The following is a 26,953-nucleotide window of genomic DNA, read 5'->3' on the forward strand; positions in this document are numbered from 1 at the left end:
AAAAAAACAGTTGAAACTATGACATTTTGAACTGAGGTAATTTATATATTCTGTGACCCTAGCTGTTCATGAAGTTTCCCAACAAGGGAGAGAAGAAAATGCATGTTTTCATTTCAACAACCTTAACTGACTCACAAGACACACAAACTCTGTCAACTTATACAAAATTAATTACATACTTTACATGATACAATAGATACATATATAGGGTTGTAAAATATATGGATCAAAGCACTCCTAAAACAATGCTGGGTCATTGGCTCAGTTACTAACCCAAAGGAAAGCGTTTCAATAACAATGGTTCCTGAAGAATACTGTTTTCCTTACAGATCTCCTATTTATGCACTAACCAAGCACTGTATCTTGCACCAACTGAAGTTAAAGTGCTCTATGCTATTGACTGCAGCAGCACGTTCAAGATCACAGCCTAGGGTGGTATGACTGTACTACATAAAAGTTGAATGCAAGTGCATGATAAAAATTTGTTATGCAATTTGCCATATTCAATTAGGTAATGCAAAGAGTTTGTTCAGTTAACCTCACAAGACACAGACACTGAATTATAATGGCTGATGACAACAGTAATTAAATGCTACAGTTTGTGAATCATCATTAACTTATTTCCCTTACAGAATAAGAGATTTTTTCAGATACCATATAAGTTACACGATGAACTGTTAATAACGGTGATGGTGATAAAGGGTGAATACACAATGATGATAACATTGGTTTTATGAGTGATAATATATCAATGTTCTAGGAGTTGAAGAAAGTCTGGAGTAGATGTAATTAACACTTTAGCATGGTTACAATCAATTTCCAATGTTATTTTGCCTATAATGCAGTAGCCATTCATTAATCAAGACGTAAATTTAAAGCTGCCTTAAGATACAAATAAAATATCTTTCGTACTGACAGCCTGGTTATTAATGGACATTTCTTCAAATTACAGAATTTTTATATCATTTGACTTGATTAGCATCTCTGTGCAAGAGGTGCTTTTACATAGGAAAGCATTAGCTACTGTGATGACCCCTAGCCCAGGATACAGTCTTAAACTGGCCACAGTGGTGAAAGTGGTGGATAAATGTAATTTTAACCTATAACCATGTTACGTAAAATTGCTGTTGAAAGGACACACAGAATCTAAGGAATACTTTCAAATGAGTTTGTCTTGAACCCAAAGAACTGTTAAGTAGGGTTTTTTTACAATTTCTAGTGAGGTGACAAGTGTTTTAACAACAGACCCAAATGTTTTCAAGACAAAAACAATGAGGAGTCCAATGAGTTAGTCCTTAAAGACTAACAAGTTTATTTGGGCATAAGCTTTCATGGGTAAAAAAACCCACTGTGGGGAGTGCACAGACACATGGGGACAGAGCAGATATGCCTGACTAAATGAGAGAGGCAAGCGGTCAGCCGGAGTCTGCATGAAGGAGGTTCCCAGCTCCCTAACAATCCCTCCTCCCACAAAAATCCCTATTCCATACTTCTTCCACCCACACCCAACAACCCTCCAGGTTCACTCCCGGGCTTCTTCCCAGCAATTACTTCCCTCTCCCTCAGCTCCTCCATTACCTCTCACTCCCACAAGCCTTTGCACTGCTTTTGAAGGGTGTGGGAAATATGTCTCTGTATTGTAGTTTAAATGAATTATTACTCAAAGTTTTGTATTCATATGCCTAGTAAGCAATCTATTTCCTGAATCTTTTTTATTGTCTGTATTGTTACAAACATATTTACTGACAGGTATTTTGAAATAAATTACCAAAATAATTGAAACTGGATTATATTTTGTTATTTTGAGAAATAAAATACGAAACATTTTAAAATATTGTACACAGAATGTTTAATGTTTTGGTGCAGAATTCCCCCAGGAATAGAGAGAGGAGAGAGGGGGGAATGTGCCAGTATCCAAACTGACTACACTGAAACAGGAGCAACCTAGAAAAATATTCTTCCAAGCCCAGAGAGTAAAACTGGAGTTCCAGAGTGGCTAATTTGATCTTGTGCCATATGCTGCGCCTGTTCCTGAACTGAAAACATCAGAAACAAAAGCTGCATTTTCTTATCTTTTGCTATTCTTGTCTCTCTCCTTCTGTGAGTATTTCTCTTGTTAAACAGAATTGAATTTTAACAGCACAATCCAAGAACCACCACCTAAAATTGGCTCACTATTTTTTCCCTCCAAAAAGTGCCTGTTGAGAGACTCTCCACAAGGCCTTATCCCTTTAAAAGACTCTCTATAAATACACTAGAGAACAGAAATTCGGGGCAATTATTAAACAAAAAGTTAGAGAGACAAGGTGGGTAAGGTAATATCTTTATTGGACCAACGACTGTTGGTGAGAGATCCAAGCTTTCAAGCTTACACAGAGCTTTTCTTCAGGTCTGGGAAACAGAGTGTCACAGCTACAGAGAAAGTTAACATATTTTCTTTTAATTTAGTTTGCAATTAGTAAATGCTTTTTTTTTTGTTTGATGGTATACAGTAAGCAAAACCTCGTCCTTGGCAACAAAATCCCAAACCCAAGATTACTGGTATGCCAGTACAAAAGTAAAGAAAAGGGGAATATAAAATTACAACATACTAAAAATACTAGCCAATCTTCCCAACAAATCTGCGGGTGAGAAATAAATACCATTAGCAGAGTTGTGTGTGGCACTCTCACCAAAGATCTGTTTGTTCTATCGCTGGTTCTTAATAGTGCTATTATTCCTTTATTAGTTACACAAACATCAATTATTTTTACAAAATCATAGCTAATAAGTGATAAGAGACTGATTGGTGCAAGTTCTGAATGGAACACCTGCCAGGCAAGGACGCTGAGAGAGATTTGGGAGGTTTTAAAAAACTTCTACGATGTTAACTTATTAATGTGGAGTGTGACAATCATGACAACAGCAAATAATGTATACAATTCAATCTTGAATATTTAAACTTCATTTATCTTGAGTTCTCTGGTATACAATAGGGTCATGTCCTCTGATGTCTATTTATTACATTGAAAATTCCCTAGATTACCAAATGTCCATCATGAGATTTGATTAATCAAAGTTGTTCTTTAATATTATCCCAACAGAAAGATACGTTAGTGAATCTTTGAAGACACTCACACAAGAATATATAGCAACATTTTAAGGGGTAATTTTTCAGAAGTGTGTTAGAATTTAGCTAAGTAACAAGTGAATAAATACCCTGTAAACTGTATCCTGAAATGCCTTAATTAAACATAAAATTTACATTTAAATAAGCATAATATCATAACCTATTACATCCAATTGGCTGAGCTTGTGAGGCCTTACACACAACTCAATGGTATTAATCTATTTGTCTGTATTCATGTAATGCAATAATGACGGAATGTCACATCTGATCAATTTCAATATTTAAGGGAATGTTCTAGAAATGAATGGACTATTGATTTTGGAGGAAAATCAGGGCATTGCAAGTAGGGAAATGAGGGACAAACAAAGTCATTTTCATTTGTCGATAGCATCCATTTTCGGCTATCAGAAGAACGATAACCCTGCTCATCCTCCTAATAGAGTTTAATATGTTGACCCCCTAAATGCCTTCTCTCTCCAACACACAGAGTAGAAATAATTGCACTCCCTCTGGGAGCCATGGGGTGGATGCTCATCCAGAAGGGGAGAAAAGCAGGCTTCCTTTCTCCCTCCTAATGTCGTGCCTCCTCAAAGCCTGTTCCATGGTGGGAGAGAGAGGAAACCAGCTGTTCATTCCTCCCATCCAATCCAGGGGGAAAAAAGGTACATTTGGGGAAAGGAGACATAGAACCCTTGGCATGGGGGAGGAGAATGCAATCAGGAGAACAGAGCCCCTCGTCTGGTGGGGAGGATATGGAGAACAGGAATGGGGAGAAACAGAATCCTGGCCTGATAGGGAGCATGGGTGGCCCTGCTGTGAAGATGTGACATCAAGCACACCTGGATAACATGATAATAAGATGTGGCACACTCAGATAATGGGGAGTTGTCACCCTGCCTTGTTTAGCTGGTGATGGAAGGTCCAATTGTTTAGCCTCGTGCAATACCAAGACTTTGAATGGGAAACCACCAAAAGCAACTGCAAACAATCAAAACCACAAGAAGGTTAAAAAAAGGAAACAAAAGGCTGTTTTCAGTATAAGACAGAGGAGAGAGATGTATTCTGGATCCATTCACTGGGGAAAACCTTTGTGGAGCAAGGATGTTTTCATGAATGTTTGGACCCTCATGCTTGGGAAACCAGCCAACTCTGCAACAGGCTGAACTTTGTGAGGTAACCCTACTCCATTTAATAAGTATGGTAACTATTAAAAACAGTTGACCCAGGTTCACATTTTGTGATTTTGTTTTGTATTACAGACATTTGTTCCCACCATTCTCTCTTGTTTCTAGTTAAATCTTTATTTTTTCTTAAATAAATGTATTTTGAAGTGCACACAAGTGCTGTGTGGTTTAAGGTAAAGGTAGTAAACTGGGGTACACTGCTCCTTTGGGAGCAGAGGATCTGGGATTTCTGTGAGTAGCCAGTTTCTGGGGCTGGATATCACAGGGGAATGATTCAAAGGGACTCAGGGATTGGGGTGCCTCTATTGTTAACCTGCAAGGAGAAGTTAGGGTTGGCATAGCCTTGAGCGGCTGAAAGGCTGGTGGTGTCAGGGAGTTGATAATCTGCCAGGCAAATGCAAGAATCCCTCACTCTGAAAGCAGGTAGCAACAAGACAACTCACTGTCCTGGGTCCCCTGAGAACTGTCACGGGGAAGAAGGGAATGGGGGAACAGATAGCCTCTGGCTTAAAGGGAGAATGGGGGATTCTAGTATGAGGGGAAGAGGAGGACACACAAAGAATCCCTATTGTGGTGAAATTGGGGAACCCTGGGTTGGGAGGAATGGGCATGAACAGAGAGCCCCTCCCATGGGGGGGGGGGAAGGTGGGAAAGTGGGGAATGGGGGCAGACGGAGCCCCTGGCAATGGGGGTAGAATGGGGAACATGAGTAATGGGAGGCATACAGAACCCCTAGTGGCAGGAGATTGAGGACCCTGGTGTGGGGGAAAAGGGCAAGAGGGTATACAAAGCCCTGTCATGTGGGCAGACTGGGGGAATGGCGGCGTAGATGAAAATCGGGGAATGGGGACACACAAACTCTGCCATGGTGGGGGAGAATGGGGACTCTGGATTGGGAGACTCTCAGAATATCTGGCAGGGGGAGTTGCTGAAACAGACAGTATGCATCCGATGAAGTGAGCTGTAGCTCACGAAAGCTTATGCTCAAATAAATTGGTTAGTCTCTAAGGTGCCACAATTACTCCTTTTCTTTTTGCGAATACAGACTAAGAAGACAGGAATGGGAGCTAGTGGGGATGATGAAGGAATGCAAGGAGCCACTGGTGTAACAAACCTGGCCTACAGAAACTGTGACGCGTGAGACACCCCCTCCCCCTCCATGTGTATATTTGAGTTATAAAGCATTACAGAACATATGCTGTACATACATACATACTGTTGTGGAGGATGTTAACTACATGTGTCTACGGACTTTAACAGGAGCTGTGGAGGTAAATCCTTGTAAACTGCTTTGAAAATGTAAGGGGTAGGTATTGTTCTAGTGCATTTATTTTAATTAAGCTGATAATAAATCAAGCAACACAATATACTATAATTAGGCAAACTTATTTTGAGGTTTTATTAGGTTCAAAAAATCAAGTGAAATACCAGAAATATACAGGATTTCTTGGGTTAAAAATACTGGGCCTATCGACGCAGTTGAAAGCCTTTTTGTTTGGAATCCAACACATAGCATTGAAAACTGAGTCAGTGATACAGCATCAAACAGACAAGGTCATGCTGAAAGTAGCCATGTGCAGAATTTTAGAATTGTTTTAAAAAAGGGGTTAATCCTAATCAAAGGCCAAGGTTCTGGAACATTTATTCCTTGATTATTATTATTTACTATTTGAATTTTGCTAGCATCAAGAGGCCCCAATCAGGAACTGGGCCTCATGCTGTTAGCCTCTGTACCACAAGTAATGGAAGGATGATCTCTGCCCTAAAGGTTTATATGCAGCTTCCTGCAGAGCAAGGTACTACTTTAGATGACAAAGAGAATCAAAATCTGTCCCTAAGAAATTTGAATTTGGAGAGAGGATTATTTTAAAAGAGTTGGGGGATAATGCAAAAAACAGAGCTCTAAATGTAATTTAAAATATACAGTTTAAACATTGCTTACAAGTAAGTAACAGCACTGAACAGACAGGTGGTGTTTGAACATCACCCAAAATCAATTATGAGACTATCATAAGCAAATGTAAAATTAAATGAAAAAAGTGACATTTGAAAAGAGCACATATAAAAAGCAAGGAGAGCCTAGTTTGCGATAAGCAATACTGGATTAGAAAAAAAATATCAAGAAGGTGGCACTGTTAGACTCCAAGCAATGAATAATAGAGGCAAGTGTAATCACCATGCATTTCGTCAAGGTCTTTGACTTCACATGCTTATTCTTGCTATACATATGGGAACAAATGAAAAGCTTAAACTTTATGGTCAAAGAAGTTTATTGAGTTTAGGATTATTTGTGATCAGTTTCCTTGCCTAGACAGTTAAAAAAAAAAAAAGAAGTCTCTGTGAGGGCAACTGGAAACATTTATTTATGCTCATATTGATGAGCTCCTGTGGAGCTGCCAGTTCAGTTTTATACCTTTAGGTATAGATGGCAGAATTGTTTATTGTGATTCAAAAATCTATGGGTTTTAAACTTGTGATTCCAAGGAGGGAGCTGTTAGCAGAAAACTAGAACTAACAGATTTTCCTTAAGGCTTGAAAGTACAGGTTTGGTTTTTTTAGCAACTAAGGATCTTCAAATTCACAGGCAAATTTACCCTAAAGGTTGGTACAAATATGTAGCATTTCTGGACAACTCATCCAAGATCAGTTTATCAAATGTACATAATATAAATGTCTAAATGCAATAAAATACAGTGAGTTTCAACATGTGCATCTGGATAACTATTGTATGCACAAGCCATAAAGAAAGAAGAAGATTCATGAAGCATAGCTGCAGATTTGTTAAGCTCTGTGTTGCTAAGCAAGAGAACACCTATAGCATATGGGAATTACATCATCCACAGGGAAAATTGGATACTACAACAGAATTATATAATGTGATTTAAAAAGCTACCATCATTATCAACAGCTGTTATCCAAAGCCCACTATGGAGTCCTGATAACAAATAAGAAGTTCTTTCCATCTGGCTAACTTTTGGGGCAAGGAACACACTAATGCAGAATAGAAAATCACAGAAGAGACAGATTGGACCATATAGTTTATTATGTATAGTTTATATCAGTGCAGGATTGTTCCCTGCAGCCTGATTATGGATGGTAATGAAGTAGTATATTTTATTGGCACAGGAGGAGGATCTATCTATTCTACTGAGTAATAACAGAGCACTGAGTGAAATATGTTATAATATTTAAATCATTTTAATCTACAACTGCAAGCATTTCCCCATGTTACTATCTTAACACTGCCAAGGTGAAACCCTCCTGTCACAAGATGGCAACAGAGATGTGTTGTGCTTTAGTGAGGAGGAAGAAGGAGCAGAAACAGGGAACATTAACTTGTAAGCAAGGAAGTGAATCAGACTGGGGAGCCTACCGAGGAAAGAAGAGAAACAAACTTGGTTAAAAGTTTTTGTGTGAATAAGACCCAGTTTTTGTGGGGTTAGGACAGTGAAAAGCAAAGAAAACCTCTGGGCCAGATGTGCAGCTAATGTAAGAAAGTGTAACTTCAGTGTAGCTAGGCTGGTTTACATTAGCTGAGGATCTGGCCCCAGAAAGCTGAAGGAAAGGAAGAGAGGGAAAAATATCAGGGTTAAATAGGAAAAAATATGGATACCTTGAGGAGAGGAAAGATAGGCTCTTCAGAACCTCTTGTTTCTGAAAGCAAGAAAAATAGAAGAAGGATGTCTAAGGCCACGAGAAGAAAGAAATATGGGACAGCTAGAAAACATGTCGAATTGGAAGATAAATATAAGGGAAGAGACAAAACAGAAACAAGGTGCAGAACAGAAGATGAGTAAAAGAGACTCAAAATGGAGAATCAGAGAGAGAACAAAGAAAAAGAGAAAAGGAAAGTGGGAAAAGGGAGAGAAAAATATATACATTTCCAAGGCTAACTCATTTTATTTCCTATTCAAGTTCCTATCTTTTTTGTACATGCTTTTCAGAAAAGGGGATCAGAAAGAAAAAGTATTGATTGTGGTTCAGAGACTAGGGAAATGAATAATCTTCAGGCTAATCATGGCCATCGGGAAAAGAAGAGCAACCAAGCACTTTAATATTCCAGTGGGAACATTGTCATTTGTATGTTTTTGTTCCAGAGAAATGTGCTGCTAAATGACATAAAACAATCATGAGTTAAACTTCTCTGAATATTCATGACTACATTCCTGGGTGCATGACATTATTGTTATGCTAGACAGACTGATCTTATCAGGTCTGAGCATCAGTTATTCTCCCATTCATTATTGAAAGGTGAGAAAACTCCTTTGTGATCAGGACCTTTAGTTATCAGGCATCTTGCAGCTGAGATCAGTGAAGGAAAAAAACAGACCTATGGTTCTGTACAAAATACACCATATAATAAAAGTCTTCTTATGATTAATATTTTACACACACTGTCTCATGTGCTGAAATGAGAGAACTCTTTCTCAATGCTGTTTATGACATGAAAGAAGGATTATGGAACAAGCACTGCATGTCCATTTATAAACACACACATACATATATGCACAACTTATGTTATGCACCAATGAAAAACTGCATTTATTGTGCATGTTTGGAGCCATGACTGCACTGCACCTACTAATAAATATATCCTACCACCACCACTTCACTCTCCCCCACCAATTACCTATGGCTCCATACACACAAAATCTTTTGATCAAGTTTGTAACCAGTTGCTGGCACATTTGACTGTAAAGGTGTTTTGTATCCATATATCACATGATTAAAATGCAGTAAAAATGCCAGCTAACGGTATTTTGCACCAGCCAGTGGCCTACACTGGCACATGGTTGTCTTTCTGTAACCAGTTCAAACTCATTGTTATTTTTTCCAGCTTATACGGGACTTTTAAACTATGCCTGTGTAACTAGTTGTGCCAGTCCTTCCTTCTAACTCTGTGCAGCATACCAAAGTGTATGACTGCACATATAGCTGTTGCTGCTTTGTGTGTATGCCCTCTACTACAGCTGAGACACTAATGGACAGCTGCCTAGATTTGCCAGAATTTACTTATACAGACAGTGTGATAGCTGAAAATTGAACCTTGTTACTTGCAAAGCTAATGGTCACCTCTTAGTTTCAAAATCTCTCTTCAAGACAAAACTTTTATACCACCATCAACCATCATTGACTTTACATTTGTATAAATTACAAATACATACACGACAGGTTTCAGAGTAGCAGCCGTGTTAGTCTGTATTCGCAAAAAGAAAAGGAGTACTTGTGGTACCTTAGAGACTAACAAATTTATTTGAGCATAAGCTTTCGTGAGCTACAGTTCACTTCATCGGATGCATTCAGTGGAAAATACAGTGGGGAGATTTACATACATGTAAATATATCTGCATATAACATACAGATATATTCACAGAGAGAATATAACTATCATTCAAATGCACTCACCATTTGCAAAACATCAGAAGAAACCATCTGCATGCAGCACATTGCAGTTGCCAAAGCACAGACAATTGTGGAGATGATATTGAGAGCACACACGCTGAACAATAGATCCTGTGAAAAGACAAACAGCACAATGTCACTTCTTATCTTGGTGATACACATGACAGGATTGCAAATATTTTTAGCAGATTTGAAAATAAATGCTGTCAATTGTTATCTATTTGATATAATCTTAATTAGCTTTGTACAATTCGCTCAGCATGTAACCTTTCTCTTATCCCAAACACACACACTAAAAACAAAAAAGAAAACTATTATCCAGAGAAGTAGCTGAGCACTAAAAATGTTTTTTAAAATGTTTTTGGATCCACACTCCACTGATGTTACACAAACTACTACAGCTTTTCTTGGGAACAAAATCCAACACACTGTTGCCAGAAAGAGAATATGAGTCTGACTTCTAATTTTTAGAAATACAATGGCCAATTTAATTGCTTTCAGTATTTTAAACATACAAGTTAGAATTTTATTTGCTTTTAAAAATGTCAATAGAAAAACTGGTGAGGAATAAAGAGTGGTACACTCTTATTCCAGATAGTCTGCACCTCTGGAATAGCATGATGGAAACCCAGAAAGACGGCAAAAGACAAAAGGAGTCCATCTAGGTCTGTTACGTTGTGTTGAGTTAGTAACTGCACAATGATATCTTTTGAAGAACAATAACAACAGGCACTTAAAAGAAAAAAACAGAACTAAATAATATACTGCCCAGATTTAAAAATACTTGAAATTAAAATAGCAGCATTTTCCCCAATACATTTGTAATTTTTAAAATGTATCCAGTTCTTAGAGCCACCTGATTTGCATGTAGTGTGTCTTAACACTGGAGGAAGATAACTGTGATTTACAATATCAACACAAAATTAATAAGCTAATATACTTTCTCCGTATTTAGTAATTGTGCAGCTGCGGCACAGCTGATATACCTATTGGGTTATACTGCTGCAATCACAGTGATGCTTGTAAAGAACTGAATGGCCAGGAGGTGAAAGTGGTTCATGGCAGATATTTGGAAAAAAACCCTGTTAAACAGGGGACAAGAGAACTCAATGGATAAAGAACATTCTGGAGAATCTAAGTCTTAATCTTAAAAACTATGACATTTCTGTCCCTTCCAATAGCTAAATAACTTACATGCTGTAAACCAATGTACTGCTATCTTGTTGGCTGAAGCAAGTCTGAAACAAAAGTACCAACAGCTGCAAATTTATCGTTGCCATCTTAATTATATACTCCCCAAGTGACCAACATTTGAAAATGGAAATCTGCCAACCCCTGGGAAGCACACGAAATCCAGCAAATAGGTCAGTAAGTTCCAGTCACTTAACAGGATACACTGAGCCGGATCTGTTCTTGCTGCTCTGCTCAGCTGTTTGCTGGCTTCTCAGGCAGCTGGCTGGCACATGGGAATAATGGATCAGTTGGGTCCACAGCAGAAAGGCAGGAAGAGAGCCAGTCTCCCTCTCCCTCCCCACAATATGGAAGTAAAGGAGGACTAGTTCAAGCAAAAGGATGCACTGACAAACATCAAGAGTGTCAGGATACTTTAATGGGGTAAACTGGGGAGGCGCTGCAGATATTCAGCTGGTAAGCAGGTGGCACAAAAAGAGGAGAAGGAAAGAATGTGAAAGTTCTGGGCTCCAGAGGTGAGCCCAGGTGATGAGCAGGAGAGAGAAAGACACATGATTGAAAGGGAGAGGAGTGCCAATGACCAGGAACAAGAAACTTGGTGCCATCAGAGGAGCATATTCAAGTGAAAATCCCCTAAACAACAACATTCTAGAGCAGGTTCACCAAAGTAGTATACATTACAATAATTATAATATGCTGTTTGTATCCCCAGGCAGAAATATAAACTGTACAGTTCATGGATTCAGAAATCCACACATCCCTCACTAAAAACTCAGAATGTGAGGAAGAACACGCAGCAGACTCTAAAGAATACACAGATATTCATGGAATACTACATTTGACATCATCATCTCTAAAAACTTACTATTGCTGACTTTCAGTTTAATAATTTCTATCTCTTTCATTACCCACACAGCAATCTGCTCTCCAACAAAGAAGAGACCCACCATCAACCAATGGAATGACTTCAGATTTACACAGGTGAAAATGAGAGCAAAATTTGACCATCTGTGTGCAACAGACTTTCATAATGTACCTGCAGTAATTTGCAGGTGCAACTGATGTCTTGTAGACCTCCTCGCAACCAACACCATAAATCAAAGTACTTAGTAAATGCCATCATTTGCACATATAAAAGATTGCAAGTGCAAAACTGCCCATACTGGAGCCAAAAGTAGCTCCAGGCTTTGAAAATATGGGCTGTAAGTCTGGACATGTAATACTAAAAACTGATGTGATAGAATCAAGATAGCCTCCATTGTTATTATGTTCCGTAGTCCAGGTGGAACCCAAAAGTCTTATTAATTCACATGTGCAGACTAATACCTCCTATGCTCAAGTCACAAATTCAGTAATGAGTAAAGCTAATATTAATTAGAGGTGTTCTAGGACAATTCTGTTTCATTGAAACTTTTGAGATTTCAAAATTTGATTTCATTCCACATTGAAAGAAAACCAAAACCTTTAGAATGTTTTTGCTAAAATGGAATGATGTGAAAATATCAATTTTCCAACTGAAACTCTAATTGAGCTTTTTGATTCAGAAAGAACGGATCTGTGGGTGAGTAGCTTGGTCACTAAGGCACTGGCCTGGGATGTGGAAGATCCATAGTCAAGTCCCTACTCTGCCTTATTGAGAGCAGAGTTTTCATCCCAGATCACTCTAAATCAGGCAGAGAAGGGACTTGAACCTGTGTCTCTCCCACATTTCACACCAGTGGCTAAGATCCTAACTACTCCCTACCCCTCCCAAAACTTAGTTGAAATTGATATATCTTTGTGAAACATTTCAGCTTTGATAAAATGAAATCTCTTTGAAAGAGTTCCAACCAGGTCTAATAACAACATTGTTCTTTGTCCAACTGCAGGTAAAAATGGAAAAGTCTGCTGTTTCAAAACTGCTTGCTTATTCTGATCCTTTAACACGAAACAAATTTGCAACAGAGAGCAAAAAATATAACATGCATAGGGAGGGAAAATTTCAATCCCTGTCTGTCCCACTCCCAAAAGCAACATTTCAGAAAAAAGGAGGCACAAGGAACATCTATGAAGAATGTCAAATAATGACTTCTCAATCTGAAGTAGCTCCAAGTCTAAAAGATCAATGTAAAGATATGAATGACAGGTCAAGTCAAATATAGAAAAACACAAATAAGATTTGCAGAGCACACAGTATGACCTGGATCCTCACAAAGTTCCTACTATAGAATACAGGCACCTGTAAAGAAAGAAATCACCAAACAAGATTTGAACAGCTCACCCATAAACCCCAAAATCAAACCTGAGCTTTGTACTAAAGGATTTGGTGAAGCAGGAATATCAAGGCAGCAGAAGAAGCAGCCACAATAAATCCCGTACAGGACAACTCTCTTGCTGACTTCTCAAGGCCCTGATTCAGTAAATCACTTAAAACACATGCATAACTAAGTATGTGTTAAAAACCTACTGGGTGAAATCTGTGCTCTCTCTCTAACTGAGGTGCAGCACAGAACTTGCAGCCCAGGACAGTAGGTAGGGGCAGGGTAAGGTGGCTTTAATTTTAAGACATCTTTGCACCATCCTGATCTTGGGGTGTTTCAGGGGCTGGAAAAGCCTCCAGCAAAACTTAGACAGCCCTGCATGACTTACAGCAGATTCCTTGGGCTGCTCTAGGGGCCACAATACTGCTCAGAAACTCCACAGTGCTGTGCCCCTATCAGGCCATTCCAGCCCTTAACACAGCATACAGGGACTGAAGTGGGGTAAGGATTTCACCCACTGAGCTCAGCACCTGCTTAAGTACTATGCTCAACTGGGGTCTATGACTGCAAGAAACTTTCCTCCTCTCTGAAAAGGTCACCAGATTCATAGAGTCATAGATACTAAGGTCAGAAGGGACCATTATGATCATCTAGTCTGACCCTCTGCACAACGCAGGCCACAGAATCTCGCGAAAAACCTCTCACCTATGTCTGAGCTATTGAAGTCCTCAAATCGTGGCTTAAAGACTTCAAGGAGCAGAGAATCCACCAGCAAGTGACCCGTGCCCCATGCTACAGAGGAAGGAGAAAAACCTCCAGGGCCTCTTCCAATCTGCCCTGGAGGAAAATTCCTTCCCAACCCCAAATATGGCGATCAGCCAAACCCTGAGCATATGGGCAAGATTCATCAGCCAGATACCCAGGAAAGAATTCTCTGTAGTAACTCAGATCCCACCCCATCTAACATCCCATCACAGGCCATTGGGCCTATTGACCATGAATATTTAAAGATCAATTAATTACCAAAATCATGTTATCCCATCATATCATCTCCTCCATAAATTTATCGAGTTTAATCTTAAAGCCAGACAGGTCTTTTGCCCCCACTACTTCCCTTGGAAGGCTATTCCAAAAGTTCACTCCTCTGATGGTCAGAAACCTTCATCTAATTTCAAGTCTAAACAGATAAAGAAGTTACTCAACTGGTGCAGTAACGATGGTTCTTTGAGATGAGTGTCCATATGGGTGCTCCACAGTAGGTGTGCTTGTGTCCCTGTGCTGCTGATCGGAGAATTTTGGTAGCGGTGTCCATTAGGCCAACACATGCGCTGTCTCTCCTTGTGCCCTACCATGAGGCTAGCCAGCATGCATGGTCTAACCCCCCTCAGTTTCTTCTGTACTGCAGAGTCATTGATAAGAACTCCAAAGTAGAAGGGAGCACCCATACAGACACACATCTTGAAGAACCATCATTACTGCACAAGGTGAGTAACTTTTTCTTCTTTGAGGAGTGTCCCTATGCACTGCTCTATAAATCTCTGAGATTGGGACATTCTTGAAGAAGGCGATGGATGAGGAGATCGACCTTGTGGAGTGTGTACAAATAGTATTCTGAGGGGGTCATATAGCTAATTTGGTGACATTGTCTGATACAATTTGAGACCCACCTGAAAAGCCTTTGGGCCGATATTGCTGAGCCCTTGGCTATTTCCCCAATGGAGAGGAAAAGTGGGGGACTTCCTTATGGACTTTGTTCTGTCCAGGTAGAAGGTTATGGCCCTTCTGATATCTAGGGTATGTGATATAACCTCTCTGTTGTCTCGGTGAGGCTTAGGACAGAAAGTTGGAAGATAAATCAACTGGTTCATGTGAAATGGGAAGGTTACTTTAGGAACAAATTTTGGATATGGTCTTAGCATAACCTTGTCCTGAAAGAATACCATATAGGGGGGATGTGCCCTCAGAGACACTATTTCTCCTATTCTCCTGGCCAAAGTAATCACTATCAGGAAGGTCGCTTTCACTGAGAGGTAAGTAAGCAAAGAGGTATTATTACACAGCAGAAAATCCTCAGCATGATGTACCTAACTGCAAAAATGGTCCAGATTTCGGATTTGGTGTATGTCGGGGAGATTTGTTGGGATGTCTGTGACTCTTACACACAACTTAGACTGTACACTGGCCCTAAAAAGATCACGACTGTTTATAACCTCTTTTAGAGTCCACCTAGAGGCTATAACAGCCTTCCACCATCCAGTAGACAGTCCACCATCTGTGACATCCAACTACCAGAAGGTTCCTTAAGGATATAGTAAAACTCTTGCCACAAACTTGGCTTTCCACTCCCACATGGGACTTAAACCTGGTAGTAAAAGGACTGACCAGGCCTTCTTTCGAACCTGTGGCCACCTGTTTGCACTGTGTCAGGGTTGGGTGCAGCCTCACTGCTGAGTCCATGTCCCAGGGGGTTGGGGGGGAAGCTGCACAGTGATCTCCCACCTCTGTGCAGCCAGTGGTCTGTACTTCCCAAAGCCATGCTGCAGCCTCCACATTTATCTGACAAATAAAATTTGCAGAATTTTAAAATACTGTGTGCAGAATTTTTAATTTTTTTTGCACAGAATGCTCTCAGGAGTAATTACGAAAGCAGACAGCAGCTCACACACTGTGTTTTATTTATCTGCTAACAGATAAAGAGAAAGGCATACTATAAACCCCGAATTCCTATTAACAGGGGAAAAGAAAGCCCCAAATAAATCTTGTTCTCACAAATACTTCACTGTGTTTATGAAGATTATTGATGGATGTGTTAACTTTTCGGCAAACTTCAGGTTAACTCATGTTAAGCAAAGTTCATTCCAGGTATGAAAAGAAATGAAACACAGAAAACATAACAGAACCTGTACAATTACTACTTCTAAAGAAAAACACAGATTGTGTTAAATAGAAAGGTGCCAGATGACAAAAATTATAAAAGCATGCTAGTTCAGAAGCACTAGGGATTCAGGCTGCTAGAATGTTTAATATACAATTACTTCAATGTTTTAGTCAACCAATAGTTTTTTGTTGTTATAGTTGTTGAGTTATGTAATAATCTAGAGTTCTAGACGATTCAACTGCCTGCTACTGGCATCTTATAGAGCATGGATTGAAATATCTAATGGATATTAGCCCAGTTATATCTGGATTTTAGGAATTCTTTCTATAGAAAAAGGTACTATATGGATGGCTAAAGCCCATAACAAAGTGCAGAGTCGTAAAATATTGTAGTCTCTCCACTCCAAATACTATAAATCACTATAAATACTATAAATCTATTTTCAGTATAAAGCATTATTTTGTCATAGTTTATACTTTCAAAACTAGATAGCAGAAGCTCAGGCTATAGAATAAAGAGATGCGTATAAAATATGGAACAACAGTGACACTGGTGCCACTAAAAGTACAGGTAATACAGAAAGGTCAAGCACCAGCAGAACAAATCTTACATGAATCATTAGCATATGATTTATAGTATTCTATAAGTCACCTTCAACCACGACCCACCCCTTACCACATGTAGAGAGGGAAGAAAAAGGTTAAAATTATTCCCTTTCTTCCTCCCTCCCACTCTGCAAACTCCAGGAACAGCACATAACCCAAGAGCTGCTGTCTACTCTGGATCTGTCAGTTTTCTGAGTCTTCTTTGGGAATTATTCTAGGACCTCACAGAAACCAGTGCTTCATTTTTATTCATATCTAACTCCTTTAGAACAATAGCCTCATTAATTTTTGGTGGCTCTCCAGATGCTGATCACTGGAGGAGTAGCTGATTCCAAGTAGCCAAGTGCTTCTACAAGGAATCACATCCCTCTCAGTTTCTCCACTCCCACGATCTCTCTGGTTTGCCTCTTTTTTGCACTCTTTTAATGTGGCTCAGATTGCTTTTCAAGGTTAAATTAGAGGCAGAAATTATGGCACAAAGCAAGCATGCCCATCTAGCCAAGAATTCCTTTTTCAGATGCAAAAGGCCCATAACTAAGGTGAAGGCCTTTTTGAGAATTGCTATCGCTGCAGTTTTGTTCCCAGCTAGGACACAGGATTAGATTTAAAAATGTGGTCATACATCTATGAACAAACAACATAGGCCGTACTACAGGATGGCAGACTATCCTGGGAAGTGGTGTCTCTGAAAAGGAGTGGAGGGTTATGGTGGCTAATCCATATGAGCTCCGTGTGCTACAAAGTGGCCAAAAAGACTAATGTGATACTTGAATGAATAAACGGGAATATTGAGTAAGTAGGTTATATTATCTTTGTATTTGGCATTGGTGTGACTGCTACTGGAATACTGCATCTAGTTCTGGTGTCCCCAATTCAATAACTTGGACAGGATTCAGAAACGAGCCCAAAGAATGATTAAAAGGATTGGAAAAAACATTCCTTATAGTCACAAACGCAAGGAGCTCAATCTATTTAGTTTATCAAAAAGAAAGTTAAGGAGTGATTTGATCACAATCTATAAGTACCTACAGGGGGAACAGAAATTTGATAGTAGAGGGCTCCTCATTTAGCAAAGAAAGGTATAAACAAGATTCAATTATTAGAAGTTGAAGCTAGATAAATTTAGACTAGAAACAAGGTGAAAATTTTTAACAGTGAAGATAATTAACCATTGGAACAGCTTACTAAGGGTTACGGTAGATTCTTCACCAGTGGAAATTTTTCTAAAAGATGTGCTCTATATAAAACAGAAACTAATTCCAGGAAATCCTACAGCCAGTACTTTACTGGATGTCAGACCTGATAATCACAATGATCCTTTTCTGGCCTGAGAATGCCTAAATCTATAAACTTATGGCCACTGCATGCTGTGCAATCTTATTATAGCCACATTATAGCCCCCATTTGGTCTCAGTTATTTTTAGTAAAAGTCAGGGACAGATCGTGGGCTTCTGTGAATTTTTGTTTATTGCCCTGTCTTAAAAATAACCATGATAAAATCTTAACTTTACTGATTATTACTAAACACATAACTGTGGTGAGATCTCTCATTGTCAGTAAGGGTTTGCAATCAGGCAGTTTGAATTAATGATCTCTGAAAAGGCAGTAGACAATACCAGGAGCAGGGAGTCCAAACTGCCTAGTGTTTCTTGCATTCAGGAGGCAAGATTCCTAGAACAGAGGCTGCGGCCAGATATGCTTTGGGGCATGCCCAATCCCTAGAGCCCAGTCCAGGTATCTTGGCTGTGTGTGGAGGATCTCTGCAAATGGTTGGGAATAAGGCTTATGATCAGAAAGAGGCAGCTAAAGCAATGCTGTAAACAGCCTGATACTGGTACAAGTTTGCCACTCTCAAACTGGCTGATAAGACCTTATGCTGTGCTTGTGTTTATCCGGCAGGAGTAGCCCCCAAGGCCTTTGGTATGCCCCCTCTGTGTGGATCACTGGCCCCCTTTGATGTGGTCACACATGGAGCCCATAGAACTGAATCTCACAGCACACAAGTGATGTGCACACCTTGTACAGTCCTCCCAAATCCTACCACCTCCTTACATACTCACCCTCTTGCCCGAGAGCTAAATAGATCTACAGAGAAAGGAGCAGCATATTTATTTTTATGAATAATCCTTTAATTGGTTTCCCAAATTTAGACTGCTTCCTATAGTTCCTTTACACCATTAACAGCTAATGCCAAGGGATTTCTTTCTCACAGAAGCCTTCCTGTGCTCTCTCCTCCATTACAGTTCCAGGCACACTTAGGAGTTTGTAAATTGTTGAAATAAAGCTGCTGCTATATCCTTGAGAGTTCAGAACTGCTTCAAAAGAATAAGAAATGTTAGTCTCACTGATTTGTGGTCCTATAAAATGTCACAGTTGGAGATATGCAGAGAGGCTGCATAGGAGAAGATCAAAAGTTAAATATAATTCTTCAAAGGAACAGAGACCCTCAGGCAAAGACATTCACGGGGCAACCAATTCCCATAATCCACCTAATTTTGAAAGTTATATTAGATGAGCTAGATGAAAATGTTTTCTATGTGGAAAAAGGGGTGAGTTGGGGGAGGGGGAAAAAGCTGGAGTTTAACCCATTGTTTTATATTCTTCAAGATTTACCCCAGAGTTTCAAAATAGCTAAATATTTCTTAGGTCCTTGTTTCATTTGAAATTCAGATATAAAAAAGATAAGTTTATTAAAATGACCTGAATTATATAGCACAGTTTCCATATATAGGCAACCTCTCCAAGATCCTAATCTCTCATCAATAAGAAGTGACAGCATCTGGAGCAAATACCAAATTCTAAGGAGAATAACCATTTTTATTGATCTGATTCTGCCAGACCATGTTGGGGTAGATACACCCGCCTTGTTAAGTATTGCCTTGATCTTACAACAAAGAAAGGGATATTGCACATAAGAAGGTGCGGCAAATTGATGTGTGGAGATTGTGACCCTGAGATGACAGTGTGATTTTTGGCTAACTAAATGGTGCATTACTGTAAGTCTGTGTCATTGTGTCCCCAGTGGCTCTCTGTTGTCCCTACTAGTAGGCTTTCTATGAAGTGTGTTGTAAAGCCAGCAAACAAGCTGAATCATTCAATGATGGGGATCAAATTCAGGATATAGGTCTCAAGGGGAAATACAAAAAACAAGTCATTTGCTGTATCAAACAGATGGCAAAAATCTTGTTCAGTAACGCTGCCACAGTACGAATATGGGTTAGCTGCTGAGTGTATGAAGTGTTTCTAATAAAATACAAAACACTGAAAAAGAAAAAAAAAATCACTGAGTGACCTTCAAAACCTAAGAAAAAGTTTGCACAAACTTTCCATGGGGCTAAACTAGGGGTTGTCAACTAATCTGGTGGCTATTGTTACACAGACAGCAAAAAGTGTGTGTCTCTCTTTCCCTGAAACCCACTACCTAGTAAGACCCTTATTGTTGGTGAATATTATCATCCTTGTTTGTGTAAAGAATAGACCGCTCTGGGGGAGCTGCATCATATACCCCAAGAAAACGCCAATAGAAAGATTTCAGTGTTTGAAAAAAATCAGCTATAGATGTTCATATGTTTATCAGTCTAGAGTTGGTAGACGTTTTTTAAACAATTTTTGTCAATAAATGCAGATTTGTTGAAATAAAAAAGTTTCACAAATATTGATTAAAATTTTTAAAAATTCAAAATGAAACAAAAAATTCAGTTTGAAGTTAAACAAAATGTTCATTTTATTTAGCATTTATTCCACCAAAAATAAAATTTGCTGTGAAAATTGTTTGAAATATTTTGCAGAATTTGTGTGTGATTTTTTTTCCCCAGGTCTAAATTGTAGTAATTATGCGATAGAATTATTAATGATGAGGTAGGTGAAAAACAGGAGTGGAAGTGTCACTCTTTTTCTTCTCCATCTCATTTACTCACCCTCCCAAATGTAAATTTAAAAGTTCTCGTGGCAAGTCAGATTAAGTTGTAGTATGTATTACTTCCATTTCCCATAGATATCAATAAGTGAAAGCCGTATGGAGTATTTTATTGATAGAATTCACAAGCTTTCTCCCTTGACTTCTTATTTACTTGCTTTTATGGTTTTAGGTGAATTGGATGGGTTCATCCACAACCTTAACTGTCACTAAACATAGATTTTGTTTGTTCATTGTTGCATGGATGATCACACACTGAGCCCTAGTCTCCCTACAGCTCACGTATAGGAGGAGGCTTTAGCTTACAAATATAAAAATCAGTCATAGATCAGGGTTTTGAAGCTGATCTGCAGTATATAAACAAGTACTGCTGGCTATGCAAGCAGAACAAACACATCTAAAAACGTACTATTATATCTTATTATATATTATTTTTCCACACATTGTCCAGAGTTATGGAAACACAGCCTGGCAGAGACCCCAAGCTATGAAGTCGGCCTCTGCTGGAAGCAGTTCCTGCACACAGAATTCTGCGCGGATGGCATACAAGCATATACCTACAAAAGAAGCTAAAATTAGGCTGCTACTTGGAAAGGTTAAATGATTCACAGAAGAGGCTCTGCAAGCTATGATTTGAAAATCCTCCAAGTCCTTTGTGGGATCCCTGACAATTTAAACAGACAGAAGTCACATTTTGTGCTGCTGTGTTCTGTCAAGTGCTGCCAACAGTTAATCCAAATCCAATCACACAACAACAATTTCTCTCCAGTAAACTGACAGCTTAATGTTTTGCATTGCCAGTCTTTCAGAACTCTAAACCATGGCCCTGTAAAGAGACCTAAATGCCTCCTTTGGACATTCTACATGCTGGCTGATCATTCAAAACATGTTTATTACTTCTTTGAAGCAACTGCTTTTAGACTTTAGTTGATTAATGTAAATGGCGTAAACTATAATTTTTGAAAATAACTGTAATTTGCCACCACTTTATTCCTCTAACTACATTTCTCTAAGAAGTCATGGAAAAATAAAACTTATGCTATCTCACAAATTTTCAAAAAACTCTGCTAAGTTTATATAAAATACACCAAAACTCATCCTTTAAAGATAGGTTTTCTCCTTTTTTGTGCCCTAATCATCTTCAGCAGACTTATACATGTCTACAGGTGGATCTTGTGAATTGTCACGCCTCCTAAATAAACACTGACCCCTATTCTCTGAAGGACTGGCAGTTCCTTTATCTCAAGTAAGGACTGACAGACATAATATGGACCAATTTTAAAAAATCTTATGCAATTCTGAGGATATAAACTGCTTAGCAGAATCTCTGGAGTATCATGTTCTGACTCAGGTGCAATCTGTAAACTATTTGAATGGCAAGTGTACTAAACTTGAACATCATGCTTGCTGTGGCCACTCTGGAGCTGATACTGTTACTGCTGCCTGATGGTGACATATAGGTTTTGGTTTTTTTATTATAATCACTGACTATAGCAAAAGAATCAGGAAGAGCCCCTGACTTTCATTTTTGTGCCTACAAGGGTGGCCTCAAAATTGTACCAGCAGTGGTTTATGCCCACAATTACTTATATATTAGATATTTAAATAACTATTTTCAAATAACTATATTACCATAGGGTACTTAGACACTTAAGTTTCATAAATTCTGCTGGAAAAACTGGGGGCACAAAATTAGAGGCTGGAAATGTGGCCTAGGGTCAGTTAGTCAGTCTGTCTCTCTATGGAATTAGTAGACACACGCACTCACATTTAAGGTAACGAACAATCAAAATTGACAAAAATACATAAACCAAAATACTTAGTTGAAATCTATCTTTTCTAAATTACATACTGTTTATATAAAGTTCATACTTTGAGGGCACATTTTCAAAGGCAGGTTTCGTTTAACAATGCAAACAGGGAGTTGGAGGACCAAATATTCAGATTTCCAGCCATAATTCGTTTTGCAGGAGAGTCACAGGTACACTCAGTGTTACGGAGCACTCCTCCTGGCAGCTCTTTGAATTAGCTCCTTCCAGGTCCAATGCTCCCTTCTATCACTCATTCAAGTGCCCCACAACCTTTCTCTCTCTGCACCTCAGGGAGATCCGTCTTTGTGACATGTCTACTCCCTCTTGGTGGCTTGGACCTCCAGCCTGGTGACTATGTGTTTTTCCCCTTCCAGGGTATCAAGCTCCCAAACTCCCCAGGCAGTCTTCAAATCCACTGCACCGATGTGCCACTTCCCGAACAGCTGGTAGGGGAACCCAGGCCCACCCTCTATTCCAGGTTCCAGTTCAAGGTCCCTCCAATCAGTGGCCAAGGTCTCCAGCATCCCACCTTACTGCTGTTTCCTGGAGCCTTTTTCTACTCTGCCTCTCTCAGGCTTTTGCTCCACCACCCTTCTAGGTAAACCCTTCCTTTAGGGCCTGTATCTCCAGGGTTTCTAGTCTCCCCTTGGGTTTCCTCATTTCCTTCTCTAACACCGAGACAGTAAAGCAGGCTTCCCACTGCAGCCTTTTCTGCTGCCAGCTTCCTGGCTTTATATTAGCCCCGCCTATTCCTTCTCAGCGGGGCTCCATTGCCATTCAGGGATTACTTAGGCCATCTAATTTCGTTCAACAGTGCCTATCCGGTAAATTGGCTCTTTCTCAGCCTCATTAACTCCTTCTAGTCTAGTGTGGGGGTGAACACCCCATCACAAGGAGCAAAAATGCAAGCGTAAAGTTTGAGGGCACAATCTAGGAAGATGGGCCTCAGACCATCTGAAATCGCACTCAAGAATCCCAAAAAGAAATTTAGGAGAAAGAAAGATCATGGAGAAAAAACAAAGGAGTAAGATGGAAGAGGGAATATAAAGGTTATCTGGAATATATAGCATTACTTCTTAAAAGATTAATGGCATTTTTATGTCTCCTACAGCAAAGTTACTGAATTTCTAACAAACAAATTATCCTTTTCTATGCAAATGTCTGTGGTAAATAGTGAAGTAGGAAGAGACCTCCTTGCCCTTCAGTATACAGCAGATGGACAGAACTGTTTCTGTAGAGTGTCAACAACTATGTTAAATGTTATTGTAGTGGAAGACAGTGCTGACATCTCTCTGCCACTAACATTCAGAGTAGAGTATTGTAGAGCAAAAACAATCGGGAGAAAAGTAGGGAAGATAACAAAGGAGAGAAATAGAATTCAAGGAAAGTACTACAATTTTTAAAGAAAAAAAAAAAGAGAAGAGTTCATTAATCTCTTTCATTGAGCCAAATGTGAAAAGCCTCAAAACATCTTCAGATCAGAATCAACATAGTTCAGCTGCACAGCATGCACAGCCATTGAGAACCCAAACAGGATAATCTTCCCCTTTTTACACACTTGGTAGCAATGCTCCATCATGTGTATGCGTGCAAGGGATTTGGGGAGTGGCCTGGGACAGTAGATCTGTGATTACATAGATTCAGTAGCCAAATTACTCACTTGCTCATGGAGGGGAAATGGGCTGGGGCTGAAGACAAAACTGTAGCCCAAAGTCTGCAGATAGTACCTATGGCCAGAGGAAGATTTTATCAAACCATGGCCCAAACAGAACCCCAGCACAAAGTACTTGATTTGACCTAATATGAGAGTCATTTTATTTCCTTTGTATGTTTTTTGCCTCTAACTCTGCAAATACGTTAGGATGAGACAGTTAGTGGTATTTCAGTCCATGGAGAGCAAAAGCTGTTCAATTTAACATACTTAAAACAATTTTGCAATTAATCATATGTCAGAACAAATTTTTATTGTATTATCATATTTCTTAGATTCAAATTATTAGCACAGGCACAAAATTGCACAATTAGAGAAACAGGTATCAACAGTATATTTTACATCTTTTCAAGGCTTCTGAGAGCTAAGACAACTCAAATGTCAAATGTGCTGCTTTTTTATTAGCAGCCAACTTGAAAGTACAATCCATAGTGGCATTTACGGTAGTAGAACTATTCAATTTTTTGTGCATCATTAAGAAATAAAGATGCAATGCACATAGAAATATATCACCAGGCAAATACCAACCCAAAAACCCAATTATTCTGAACTGAACACTACTGCACTGTCAGAACTTACACACTGTATATCAAGAAACTGAAGAAAGGAAGTAAAATGCTCTTGTAAAATAAAGACATCTTTGCACCACTGAACAGACTCACTCTGAAAAACTCATGACTAATATGAAACAAAGAGATGCCTATTAACTTTTCATTTCTTAATTTTGGTTTCTATAAAATTAAAGCTTCAATGATGAAAGATTCCCAAAAAAGCACAAAGCCAGCTAGGCCACTAAACAGTTCAGTTCCCTTTCCAGGGGGCATCAAAGTCCAGGCCACTTCGCCAGTGGCTAATGGTAGGGACCCAGGCCTGCCCACTACTCCAGGTTCCAGCCCTAGGACCCTATAGATAACAGCTGTCCACAGCATCCCGTTAACTAAACTGCGTCGCTGCTACGTTTCCCTGGGCCACTATCCCACGGCACCAGCACATTCTTACTCTTACCTCAGGGTCTTGTCCTGGTTGAATCCCAACAGCCAGCACAGCCCATCTCTGATTGGCTGCATCCCTCACAGCCTCTCTAGGCCACTTGGAGGACTTTCTTCCACTGCTCCTTTCTGGGATGGGGTGAGCTGCGAGTGGTAGGAACCTGAGGCCTACAGCAGGGGGGCCTCAAAGGGCCTGGTACACCCTATCACAGGCTACATACACTATAGCCCAGTGCCCCATGGCAGCATCTCTAGTCTCCCCATGTCCTCCCTCAATATAATGCCCCTAGTTCCTCATTCCAAACGAACCTGCTTGCCTCATGCCTACCTATAGGCAGATCTGATCTCCAATTCTAACCCACATGTGAGGTGATGGGGACAAGTGGGGCTTGAGTTAGGAGGAGTCTGGGGGAGTTGTAGAGTGGAGAAAATCTCCTCTTTGACAAGCTTCCTGTATTTCATCAGAAAGGTGCACCAGTTTGACAAACCACAGAAGGTTTGTCTGAGAGGCGCTCCTTTCCCACAATTCAATCCTCACATCTCCCCCATTCTGACCCCAAAAACTGTGCACACCCTTCTTCACATCTCCATTTACCCTACTGCACATCTCCTGGCTCCCCCAGGTGCTCTGGGCTCAGTGCACAGAGATGGCAAGACATCAGTGTGAAGAACCCATGAAGCACCAATGTCTTGGGGAGCTGAGTTCATGCTCCAGCACAGGAACCTTGCACAGTCCTGCTCCCTCCCAAAATGACCCCTGCAAACACATTTCTTCATCCCCTGAAGCCCCCTCCCCACATCCTCACTTTCCTTCCATACCACACCATATGGCTGTCCACCCCATGGCTGAGGGCAGCTATTAAGCCTGTGTCATTTAATTAACCATTCTTTTGCAGGGCATTGTGTTCCTGAAAATACCTATAACAGTCATTTAATAGCTATATTCTGGAGACTATGTTATATGATAAAAATATGCAGTACAATACATTAAAAATAATTTTGTCACAAAAACCCCATTGTGCTTGTTTTTATTAAGCTGATGAACAACACCCTCTGATTTCACTATTAAACTGGACTGGGAAAAAAACCTGAGTGATCAATTTATTACTCAGAGAATTCAAATGCAGAAAAAAAAATTTGCCAAAGTAATTTACAGCAGCTGCTAACATATATGATTACATGGTGGGGACAAAAGAAAAATTATGATGTAATAATGTAATAATGAATCCAAAGAAAATAAATGGCAGAATCTGGTCCTATGTAATCAAAGAATACAGAAAGTTAAGTAAATTCACCTTTTCAAAGATTCACTCCTCAAAATGTAATTGGTACCTCTAATCATATCTAGACACTATTAATAGAATGGTAATTTGCTGTAAAATATTGTCTCATACCCAAAATCTTTCTTTCATCTTAGAGTAAATAGAAAATTATAATAAAGTTTATCTCTGCTAAATACTGAGTGCCTGCAAGAAACAGCTGTAGGGAAATCTTATTAGCTAATCACATCTGGAGTTAAGGGTATAATATGAACATTCAACACTGACAGAAAAACAATACAATTTTAGGATCAAAATGGGAAAGATTATGTAATTTACAAACAACCTATACCAGAGGTGAGATCCTGAGTGATTGTGCCCCAGCAGGTTCAATCCCTCCTGAGTTCCCAGGCATAAAGTGCAAGATGCACCATCATTTAGCATGGTACAGCATGTCACCATCTCTTCAAACATCCCTTCAACAAGTGCAGAGCCTGTGAATGTGTGGGGTCTTACTACAGAAAGACATTCTTTGAGCCTTTCCTCTCTGTGCACCTATGTGAGTGTGAGAAAGATGCTAGACTCAAAAGGGCTTTGGAACCAACTCTACAAAAGAACACATTTCAATGTAATTTTTATTTGGGAAAAGTATAGATT

General features: G+C 39.5%; 1 protein-coding gene across 2 annotated transcripts in view; it reads right to left on the reverse strand.

The window, feature by feature from the left end:
• The window catches only part of ENTREP2 (endosomal transmembrane epsin interactor 2), a 391,860-nt gene that overhangs the window by 42,531 nt on the left and 322,376 nt on the right, over positions 1-26,953 (reverse strand). For both annotated transcript variants that reach the window (XM_074966203.1, XM_074966202.1), the window contains one exon: positions 9,700-9,807. In XM_074966203.1, the coding sequence (XP_074822304.1) occupies positions 9,700-9,807 (108 nt within the window). The remainder of the gene's footprint in view (positions 1-9,699; positions 9,808-26,953) is intronic.

This window comes from Natator depressus, chromosome 10, assembly GCF_965152275.1.
Source record: "Natator depressus isolate rNatDep1 chromosome 10, rNatDep2.hap1, whole genome shotgun sequence".
In the NCBI taxonomy this organism is placed as follows: Eukaryota; Metazoa; Chordata; order Testudines; family Cheloniidae; genus Natator; species Natator depressus.